Here is a 12,162-nt window from a genome sequence, read left to right as displayed (position 1 = left end):
CTCCCTCTCCTGGCATTCCAATCAAAACGTCTGGCAGAGTGTTAAAATTACTTCCATCCATAATATGTAAGTGACAGCAACACAGTGTTGTTTCATTCTCAATCTAGCTAAGAGGCCATTCACAGATTATGATTTACAAAAAAAGGTTAAAAAATATATATATTTTTAACAAAAGCGCCCATTTGATTTCTGCTCATGCTCCCAACTGGGAACAAAGCCGCTTGTTTGCATGCATGAATGTGCAGGTCTGTGCATGCATCTCCGTGCTTGTTCACTGCTAACAATCCGGACCAAAGCAAAGTTAGTGATCATCAAAAGTGCTCCGATAATCAGAGGACTGTTGGCGCATTACAACAGTATACATGCAATGAATTTAACCACCAATGGTGTAATTCGAATGGCAACGGCTACAAGAGTGGAAGCAAGAACCAAGCAGGAGATTCATTCTGATAAGACAAGCTGTTGGTACAGAAATGGGCAGGTAGCCAAGAATTAAATGCCTCTCAAATGAAATGGAAGGAGTGGTGACGGTGATCGGCTGAGCGGGGTGGTGCAGCAGGAAGGTCCAGAGGGGGAGGGTTGGTACATGTAGCATAGAACACAAACAAAGGCGACGCAACACCTCTCTAGTTAATGTGAGCATGTATTGAGAAAAACATTAGTTAGATGAGTTAGCGTGGTTTGTAGCAGGGGAAGAGTGGACATTTAGTAGTGTTTTGTAATCTAATAGGTCTGATCCATTACGCTTTGAGGAGCACGGAGAGCCCACTTGGACCAAAGGAGGTATAAGCTTGGCTTTTTTCAGAAGCAGTGATGGGGGGGGAATAGTCATAAGAGGATATAAAACTCATCATTCATGTCAGTTTACCTCTGCTGGGCAAAGAAAAAAAAAAAAACACAGAGCAATGGTGACTTCTCCGGTTTCACTGATGGTGGCTGGATTAATGAGGCCACCAAGGGCTTGCTTCACTTATGTGCCTCTGAGTGTGGAGAGAAAAACAGGCGATAAAAAACACCAAGGCTTCTTTTAGACCAACTACTTTTGCGTTTTTCAATGTGCTGTTGTGATGTGTACATTAAAAAAAGCATAGCAAAAAAAAAAAAAGCATATGTTATTCCAAATTTGTCAAATTCTTTGCAAAGAATGGCAACAGTGTTTACTGTGTTTGTGGCTTTTTTAAAACATTAGAATAACAGATTTAAGGATTAAGTGTAGTTTTGGAAAAAGGATGTGCAAACTAGTGGGTAGCACATCCGCCCAACGGTTCTGATGTTGGGGGATTTTTATCTGGGCTCTGGCCTTCCAGTGAGGACTTTGCATGTTCTTCCCATGCTTGTGTGGGTTTTCTCCTGCTTCCTCCCACATGCCAAAGGTGAAGACTTTGAATTATCAATAGGTGTGAATGGTTATTTGTCTATATGTGCCCCATAATTGGCTGGCAAACAATCCAGGGTGTACCCCGCCCTTTGCCTGAAGTCAAGTGGGATAGGTACACACGGCTGTAACCATAATGAACTTAAGTGGGAACGAAACTATATGGGTGGATGGATGGATGCGTAGACTAGCGAAACAGTTTATTGACATTTGAATTCAAATTGTCTGGATTTCACCATTACGGAACGGCTTATTATAACCAAATATATCCTCACTAACGTAAGCTGCCTAAACAATAGGGCCAAGGGTCCTTAAAGCGCCTTATGGCTACATGCACCGTCTCGGCTACCACAACACAGCTGTTGGGCTGAGGTTCCCACAAGTCTTAAAAGACCCCCACTTCAACACCTGCTACTGGGCAAGCCAGTCTGGCCTGGACTACTTAATGATCCCCAGTCAGCTGGATAGGCCAGGATGTAGAAGCGGCAAAAGGGTGGGGGCTGTGTCTCTGGGACAAGGATTGCGTGGGGGGTGGGGGTGGGCTAGGCATACCTTTGAATCTATATGGGGCTTCCCTTTGAGCATTTAAAGCTCTTGTGTTGTTTTTGGATAGCCTCTTGGAATATCCACACATACGCTACCTCTGTCTTTCTCATTGTGTCTCGGAAAAATAGGAAATCTACACAATAGCTTGATACGAACTGAACTGTGTGCGCGCGTACGCGTGCGTCAGCTGGCCTGCAAGGCAGACACAGATCTGAGGCGACACAACTAGGTCAGGCTAGCTACACACCCACAACAGGGATGTGATCGTTTTGTGCGCACACAAGTACAAAGTGTCGGACGACTTGAGTGAGGCTGCTGCCGTCTGCACCTTGCGAATCATCATAGCCTCATCCAGACAGGTCAGTAAAAGTGGTGTCCCGACAACGCCGTCCTGACATGCTGCAGACACACTGAGGTTAATGCATTCAACCACACGAGCTTTACTGCTTAAAGAACACAGGCTTTAAAATTGAGTCAAGGTTTAGGCTTTCTCCGCTTGTGTCAACAATGCCTGTATCCAAATTTAGCTGAGAGAAGCCTCTTAGATGAAGCTGAGCTCAGACAGGAAATATGCAAGGATATGTATGGTCTTGATAGCTAATTTAAAAAAAAAAACAAAAAAACCACAGTAGAGACAAGACAAATCCTAGAGCCGTTTGTCACATACAGAAAAGCTGACTGCAGTTTGTTAACTAGCTAGCTATAAAGAACAGCTGAAAATGTTATCACTGCACAGGTGTTTTTGTTGTTGTATATGTAATGAGCAGTAACTGATCACAGAAAAGCGCTGACGAAAAACAAGAAAGAGAAGAAAATGTGGAAGTGGTTTCAAGATGCAAACAAATCCCCTAATTTGGAAAATGTATGTAATGTTACTGTGGCTGAAAGTATCCAATGTGTTATGCCGAATACCATATGTGTTAAAACATCAGTAGCGTCAGCCCGAAATCTTCTTTGCCACAATTTGGTAAATGTCATACAAGTCTGAACTGTTATTTTTACAAATTATTGACCAATTACAAATGTTGAAAATGGCTTGCTCTGTTTGATGATGTTAATGTTAATGTTTCAACAAACATGCCGTTTTTGGGGTGTCCTGAAAAAATGATGACTTTGGAGGTACAAGGATACCACCTGATGCCAACGAATCATCCAAGCGCATCAGATACAGCAGTAAAACGCTACTGAAAACAGTAATGCTGTCATTTGAAAAAAAAAAAAAAAAAACTACTTTGGGCCAGTTTTTAAATTCTTCAAGATTTTACTGGTGAGTGGACTCAAAGGCACTTTCCCCGATGTTTTGAAAATATAAAATCTCAAAACACATAAACCGAAAAATGTATTGTTTCACCGCCACACACAAACCACAATGAAATTTAAATCAAGAAAAAACGAAATCAGAATAAGTGCAGGGCTTTTAAAAAGTGCACAAACCTGTTGAGTGTTGTTGGTCTGCAGTGAACTCCGCAGAGTTTGGGGTAGTGTTGCTGGTACTTGTAGAAGATGATGAGTAAGGTAATGACGGTGACAAGGAGGACAAGGAGGGCGCGAGAGCACCAAAGGCTCCCGCAGGCAGCGGCTGGCCTCTCTTCAGTAGCTGCTTGTGCTCCTGCTGCCGGAAGCGCGGGGGCACCTCTCTGGGCGGGTAGCGGGCGCCGGCAGAGGACGATGGGCACTGTGGCTGAGGGGCAATCGGACTCTGGGGCTGGCTACTGCAGGAGGCGCGCTTGTCATTTCCACAAGGAAATGAGAAGGAGAGCGGCAGCGTAGGGCTGGCAGGGTGGAGGTGGTGGGGTGTGCAGGGACTGGGCTTGGTGGGAGCAGGCTCTGGCACTGGATGGATAACAACATACACGCACACACAAACACAGAGACAGAAGAGAGACAAGAAGCAATGTATTAATCGAAGGGTTAGGTAGTAAACAGCAGATGTTGTATTAAATTAAAACGTGGGTCAATCATCCATATGAGTAAAATAGGGATGCGCAGTAACTATTGGACCAGTAAAGATGATGTCACATTAATTGGTCGGATATCAACAAAAATGGACTGACAAAAACTTGCCGCTGCTGTATGACGAAGCAGGTAAATGTGACATGGCCATCACCAGTGTGTTTTTTTTTTTCCCCGCCAATATGCAACCAAGACTTTAATTCCCTACCTTTACTTTTTTTTTTTTTTTAATTCCAAGCTGACACTACTTTGCAGACACATCTTTAGTAATCTACGATGTTGAAACTACAAATGTTCGTTCTCTGATTGATAACAATAAGCAAGACATCTGTTTTACCACGGATATATAAACTGAAGGATTCTGCCCCATATTAGAATCAGGCTGGTAATACTGACTCTAAATGGATGGCTTTATAATAGCCAACATGTTAGCCATATGTTGATCAGACAGTAATTGCATTAGACATTTATGGTCATCACACACCAACAGCTATACGTCTTTACACGGAAGCAGTCATATAACAATCAATAGTAAGATTTTCTGAACAGCTAATGCTGAATGTTTTTTGTGCTTGCCCTGTCCATGCTAATTCAGCTTTATGTGCCGCCAAAGAAGATTAGGTTGCGCCAGTTTGTGGCAGTACTAGCCGATCTGCACTCACCACTGCAAAATCTGAATACTGGCATTGTGCTAGAGCCGACTTGTGACCTACAAGCAGCTGCAAAGAACAGTTTGTTGATCTGTGGGTAAACACTCGATGAATAGCTGATAATATTTTGTCTAGTCCCCCTGACAGAAAAGACCATTCAACAACTGAGGCTGCTTTCACTCAAGGGAAAGAGATGTGCGTGATTCTATGAAGGGAGAACGCCTTTGAAAACCAGACGAGTGGAAAGTATACATCAGTTAAAGCATCAGTCAACTTCGAGAGTTTGATGTCATCTGAGAGCAGTAAGCCACGCTAGAGGTTCAAGTAAGCGGGGAGTGCAGTGGTATTTGCGACCTTGTTTTTTAAAAAAAAAAAAAAAAAAAAAAAAAAAAAAAAAAAAGAGAGAGGCCCTTCCCGCAAACACAATACTAGCCGAGATGGAGAATGAACGGAGAAAGAGCAGCAATGATGAGGACACAAGTACATCTAATGAAGATATACAGCACAAGACATGGCATTTAGCCCTCTCGTCTGTTGGTTCCCTTCAAACGCCTTTACATCTTTGTGGAACGCATAAATATTCAGTGCACACGCATGTTTTTGCACCCCCACTCCCCCTCTCTGTGATTTTAAACACACATGCAGAGAAAGCGAGAAAGTGCCTCCAGCAGTATCCGCCTGGCTGTTGGCCTGGAACTGCAGTCGCTGACGCACGTCTCTGATTAAATTCTGCTCAGCCCGCCTGACAGCCCCGCAGCCAATCAGGCCGCAGGATGGTAAACACATGCCACCCCCCCCCCCCCTCCTCTTCTTCCCTTGCATTTGCAACCACCTCCTCTTCTGTTTTTCCATCACATTTATTCCATAACCCACCTGATCTCCCCCCTTTCTCTATCTCCATCATTATTTCTACCTTACGTCTGCCTTAGCCCGATGCTCCCTGTGTGTTACTCTCCCTCTCTGCCTTCATCCATCTTGATCCCGCCCACTGCCGCGTGGTGCAGCGGACTGCAGTGACGAAACAAGAAAGCATTCAAACTTTCCGGCACTGAAAAACATGCAAACCTTGCTATCACGCTGGCTCTTTGATTCAATCTTAACCCAAAGAGCACAGACGAGGACTCAATCTCAACAAGGATTCAATTTACAATGTATCAAAATAATAACTTTGAGAAATTTGGATTATGAAGGATAAAATCCAGCTTTGTGGTCGAATCGTTTCCTTATCGACTATAATAAGTTGCAACTCCCGATATAACTTGTGAAATTGCCTGGAAAACAGTACCTGTAAGAACGCATGCCCTTCTCCGGGAAATTAGGCAGCCGTAAGATGTAAAGTGAACTAAATAGTACCTGCGAGCGCCCCTGTGCCCTGATCAAACAGAAGTATATCAAGCAAGATGTGTCTTTAATTTTGAGGGAGACCGATTTTTTCGTAATTCATGAGGGCTGGGTAAGTGCTTTATAGAGGGTGAGCGTGAAATAAAAGGCCACAACGGGGGGAAAAATGGAAAAGAGAAGGGAAATCCCTCAGATAAGAGCTTGTCTATGAAAAATTAAATGACGAATGTGAAGAGTATGCTCATTACACTTCCTGCCTGGGAACGGGAATGAGATTTCAGACAGTAAATTAAAGGGGCTACAAGCGTATTGCATCTGAACCACATCGAAGGCATACAATCTTCTGGTTGAGTCTCAAACAAAGATGAAGATACAATACAGCTACACTCCTTTTGTTGATTTGGGTCATTGTTTTGTTTATTTTACAGCAGCCTTGCAGGAATATTCATGCGCTATGGGCGGCCCAAGGCCCACATCATAAATTAAGCTTTTAATAAATCATGAAGGCGCAGCAGCCTTCGACTGGTATCAGGGAGTGCAACTAAACTACGAATATCAGCCTTTATTATCACGGATGTCTCACGTCTTGTATGGATAGATTACAGACATTTGCAGTCCATCAATTTCACAGGCGCGTCAATGATTAGCACGTTCGGTTAAAAGAACTAAATATTAGAAGTACTATAATACAAATTAATCTGTGAAAATAGATAAGGATACCGCTAACAAAACAGCTGGAGTCCTATTCATTTTACCATCTACATTTCTTTGGCCTTGGGGTTTTAATTTACACAACTGCAGGTGGGAGGTCTTCATTCGTGCAAACATTTTGGGAATAATATCAAACAATATATGTTTACATCAAGTGACGTGATGTATCTGTGCTTTGTTGCTGCTGGGCACAGCAGATAATTTTTTTTTAATGGCATTTTTTAGTGTCTATAAACTAATGTTGCAAAGAATTTATTTGAGGGAGGTGTTTTGTAAATGACACAGTTGACCACCAATTGTGACAATGCCTCTTATATGGACAGACATGTGGTATGCGTTGAATAGGGTAAACGTTAACAACTAAATGGTCAAGTGCACGGTGACACAGCTGTAGGGCAAAGATGAAGTGAACATGAGGACGAAAGGGGAACAGCATACTTCAATGTGGCACAGAACCTCTGAAGTCAAATGGGCCGGGCAGTGCAGGTTCCCAAAGCTCTTCTGCCGATTGCAGAGGTGGGCAATTCATTTCGCAAAGTGACCACATGATAAGCTGGAACGCTTGACAAGGGCCAAGTCACCATGCTAACCTCAACTTTGCTTATATTACTTTTAATGTATTTAGAAAAAGCGTATTGTCTTGTTTTGATAAAATGCTGTGTGTGTAGATATGTAACGCAGTATATTGTGATAAATAGGAAATACAAATATTAAAGAAAATTATAAGAGGTCATTAAAATGAGACCTTTAAACTTTAAAACTATACAAACGAATTTTGTGCACCCACTGCCACTCATTAGTCGTTCCTATGAAACTGGAGATTTGTGTACATTATTATCAGGCCAAATAATCTTGGCCCTCTTCCCTCCACTGTGGGGGAAACACCACTGCTGTCATTTTTACTAGTCTCTTTTTCGGAAAAATAGTTGGTGGAGGGGACGGAAAAGTTGCTAAATATAGCAAAAATGGTGCTAAGTTAGCAACACTGCCAAAGCTCTTGCTAGCAACGTCACTTGCGTCCGCATATCTGCGCACAAAATAAAGGCACAACAAATATTTTACATTTTGACTTCATGGTCACAGTGAGGGCCTGTCAGAGACTATGGGCGGGCCAGATGTGGGACCTCTGGGCTGTATTTTGCCCAGTCTTGGTTTATTGTCTTCAGAAGCACTTCATTATGCAGCCATGTTTGTAATAGTGGGGGATGGACAACATGCACTGACATATACATACAATGGTGCCATCCCCCAAGTTTAAGATCAAGTCTATGTGTAGAATTGTATATAATATGTAGACAGTATTTTTGGGTGTGTTTGTATATGTGTATGCATACTGTCTACCCATGATGACAATCTAAACATTAACATCTTGAATTATGTTATTTTTTAATTGAGGTTAAACCATTTCAGACTTTTCCTATTTCATGTGAACTTATACATATGCATGTCTACTGCAATGAGTTTTTAGACACGTAGGGGGGGGGGGGAGTCTCCGAGGTCCCATCTGTCTGTATTAATAAGCTAAAAACTCCCCAACACATTCACACCACATTAAGTAAAAGCATTCTCACCCCTCACCCTTTCTATAAAAAAAGGCAGTTGCCATAGAGACTGATACTGTTGCCTCCTGCACCTCCATTCGCCTCTTGCGGCTTCATGTGACCTTCTTCGATGCCATGCCTTCTCCGTCCTCTCCATCTAATTAGTGCCCTGCACCCCCAATCTCCATCTTCATGCGAGGACCCCCATTTCTCTCTAGCGGGTCACGCTTGTTTACCTCTCCTACGTATAGAGTGAATGAGAGCTAGACCGTTAAAGCGCTTGTGTGGTTTGTATGCATGATAAGCACTAAATTTGATTCTAAAGCGTGAGCCAAAGCGTCCAAAGACTTCATAATTATTAGAGAAGAGAGAGCTTTTTAAATATATAAATAAATGCGAACCACTTGCAAGGTTAATAGACTTAACGAATACTAATGAAGTAAAACAAAATTAGAAAAAAAGCTTTCATTAACGAAATAAAATAAGAAGAGAGGGCTTTGAAAAAAAAAAAAAAAACGATAACTACTGGAAAATGACACTACATTTTACGTGTACAGATGAAGGAAGTTCAAACAGTCATTTGGGAATAGTGCTTTACTTTTACTACTTTATTACACAATACTTGGTGACTCTTTTTTTCCAGCACTCAACAAATACTCTATAGAAAATAAACATACACATAAAACAAACTAAAACAAAGCTTTTTCGAAAAAATAAAAACGAATTCAAACTAAATGAATTTGAAAAACAAGTCAAAACAAACTGTTCTGAAAATTAACTACACTAAAACTATTATAACCCTGGTCATTTTTAGTTCAAACATGAAATAGAAAAGAGGGGATATTATTAGCTTACCATGACACATAATTATAAAGTTTATCATTTTAAACGGGCTTCCATTAGCGTTTACGACTAAACTTAAGAAAAAAAAAAAAAGTTGGAGCAAGCATAGTCGGAAGCCCCTTTTTTTTTTTTCTTTTAAGTTGTAAAAGAAAAGTCGTAAACTCCGTTCGCGTAATTTGCTATTTTAATATATATTTTTTTCTTTTAAGTTGTAAAAGAAAAGTCGTAAACTCCGTTAGCGTAATTTGCTATTTTCATATATATATATATATATATATATATATATATATATATATATATGTGTGTGTGTGTGTGTGTGTGTGTGTGTATGTACACACACACACACACACACGCACACCGAAAACTGTTGGCATCACGTGACCAACATTAACGGGATCCTAATAAAACTGGGAAACAAATAACAGTTGGATGACATGAATCAGCGATGCTGCAGGGTGGAAACTAGCGGACTAATAGTGTGTGGAGCACCGCTATTTGCTTCATTGTGGTGTAAAGCCTGTGGGGAGTGAGAAGCACTCTTGCCGCAAACAGACTGACAGCCTTTGAACCTTTTAAACTGGTACGCAAACATCTTGGCCTCCGAGCACGGGCAGAACTGTCATTCATATTCGCTAAATCACATCTTATTAATAATCTGCCAGATTTTTGACACGGAACGGCTCACTAAGCGAGGGAGAGGCAGGCAAGAGAAGATGAGGCGTCGAGAGGCATCAAATGGCCTCTCTTTTTGGCAGCTTGCATGCGATTCCGCCGTATGAATAGACAAAGAGCAACGCATTGTTTAGGTTTGCGTGGCCCTCTTGTATCCTGTCGCGCCGACCCTGGGCTCCCGCTTCATCTCTCGCTCTCCTCCGACACGCCACATGCATGCGGGATGAGTACACGGGAGAGGGAGGGAGGCGGGCAGCGGGAAAACAATTACGCTTGGCGGTCATAAATCCACGGGACGTAATTCGCGAGCAATTCACTATTAATTCTTTTGAGTGTTTATAAATGTGGCTAAGTGAAGAGAAGAGCGCTGTTGATGCTTAAATAAATTAGCTTCTAATTGGATTGTGATTCATGAAATTCCCTTGTTGTGTTGACCCAATTAATAGCATCTGAAATTGCAAATTAATCCAAAACGGAAACATGCACTTCACTTGTGTTTGTGCGAGTGCCTCACTTTGATAATCATTAACGGCGCTATCACTGCATTAATGATGTTTCACCCAGGATGAAATGAAACAGGAAGTAATGGCGAGTGTTGACTAGGAATGGTCAAGGTAGCAAATCATGCCGCATACATTCAATTAGAGCCTCTCAAGCCGAATGTCATGGCAGGTGTACGATGCAGAACTGAAGCAAAACTTTAGCGATAAATACAGAGTCATACAAAAGTTTGAAGTATGCACTGCTGTCATATTATGAGCTTAGTCGGTAACTCAATAAACCACAAAAAGACTTTAGCATATCTTCTAAGACGTCAATTTGCACCGCAGAGATTTTTACTGTTTATTTGGCATTTCTTGTGATGCCTCCCCAGATGAATACTAGTCACGTCAAAAATGGAAAATAAATGTGATGATGACCACAGAATGGGAACTAGACATGTCCCAGCTGCTCAAGCGGAGTGCCGCAAAATTTACAATAACGCGACAATTGTGTAGGTGTTAAACTGAGTAAGGTGTAAAGTGTATTTCGTTTTTATGTAAACAGACAAGATGATGAGTGCACTATTTATGTTTCCATATTGACAATTCATTTTTATACTTGTATAACTGTTGAGCATTACATTGTTTCTTCAAACAATTGTCTGTACAGGTAATAAAGGCTTAATGATGGGGACGGTTTGGAACAGATACATGCCCTATGTGTTCCTTTAGTCGTTCAGAAGTGAAAAGTATGGGAGCAGCAGAAACTGCAAATGCAGATTTTCTGACTATGCGGTAGATGTATGGGAACGTGACGTTCAAATCAAGCTTCTGCAGCACATTCTTCACAAATAGCATTTTGCTGGGGTAAATGCATTTACATAAATGTGATTCCTGGCAGGTTGCGAGCATGCAACGTGCCGCCGCGGCTCAAACATTTCTGGTTTTGCAAATCCACGACGCAGGCATTTGCTTCACACCGCTCAGAAAGGAAGGGAGGGAAGAGATAGTATATCCTCTAATACTATATATTTAAATATGTGACAAAAGGTTGGACAAACCTCACGTTTTGCCGATTCTTATTCTCTATCTGTGCCAGCATGCTTTTGTGCAGGTTGGGGGCAACGTGAAACAGACCGACTTGATTGTGATTGCAGCGGTAGTATTGAGAGATTGCGATGGAGCCGTGTGTGCGCATGGGCTGAATAATCAGTGGAGGTAATGGGGGACCAGGACAAAGGAGGACGGAGGCCCTGTATCAGTGGTCTATCTGTGTGTGCGTGCGTGCGGGCGCACGTGGCCGCGCGCGTGGGGGGTGGGGGTGGGGGTGGGGGGGGGGGGGGGTTGGAGACGGCCAGTATGAGGCTGCCTGCTGGATGGAGCCCTACGTTGGTGCGAAGCTCTAAGCCTAATGGGGGGCAGAGAAGTTAATTCCACCGTGCTGGAGCTTTATCTCATTTTCATACATATGAACGCGTCGGGCCGAGATCGATTACCACAAACAAATTGAAATGCTTAGAGACCAAAAAAAAAAGGCCCGCAGTGCGGTGAGCAAGAAAGCCGGGATGGGGGGAGGTGACGTGAATCTGTATGTGTCTATGAATTTCCGAATTTACCGATCTGGATGGAAAGAGACAAATCACCGTTGCATGCTGATTGCTACCTTCCTACACACACACACACACACACACCCCCACACACACACACACACACGCACACGCCCGCCTCTATTATTCAGCTCCACGCATGAAAACAACTCATTCCAGTCAATAATGCCTTCCCTTCAAGAGAAATAGAAGATATGAGGCTATAAGCAAAATCACAGAGGTGGCTTATTGAGTGATTAGTCCCCGCAACAATCCCGCTTTCTTTATTTTTGTCCTCAAAAACACACCCAATTACTTCTCCTTCCTGTGTTGCTTTCTCTCTCATTAGACATCCCGTAAAACAAATGATCAAGCGAACCCTTCAACAGTCATACCTTCACTCAGCGCTGTTGGTCATATTTGGACAGTTCACTGCCTTGTTGCGCTCTTCTCCATTTGCGC

The 12,162-nt window shown here is 42.4% G+C and overlaps 1 protein-coding gene across 6 annotated transcripts in view; it reads right to left on the bottom strand.

Moving 5' to 3' along the window:
• tnrc6c2 (trinucleotide repeat containing adaptor 6C2) overlaps nt 1-12,162 on the bottom strand; it is a 125,788-nt gene that overhangs the window by 21,651 nt on the left and 91,975 nt on the right. For all 6 annotated transcript variants that reach the window (XM_086034299.1, XM_086034303.1, XM_086034304.1 and 3 more), the window contains one exon: nt 3,356-3,754. In XM_086034299.1, the coding sequence (XP_085890425.1) occupies nt 3,356-3,754 (399 nt within the window). The remainder of the gene's footprint in view (nt 1-3,355; nt 3,755-12,162) is intronic.

Source organism: Filicampus tigris, chromosome 6, assembly GCF_054856515.1.
Source record: "Filicampus tigris isolate MCC_2025a chromosome 6, RoL_Ftig_1.0, whole genome shotgun sequence".
In the NCBI taxonomy this organism is placed as follows: Eukaryota; Metazoa; Chordata; class Actinopteri; order Syngnathiformes; family Syngnathidae; genus Filicampus; species Filicampus tigris.
Note: the sequence above shows the minus strand (reverse complement) of the source record. Positions and strands in the feature narration are given on the sequence as shown.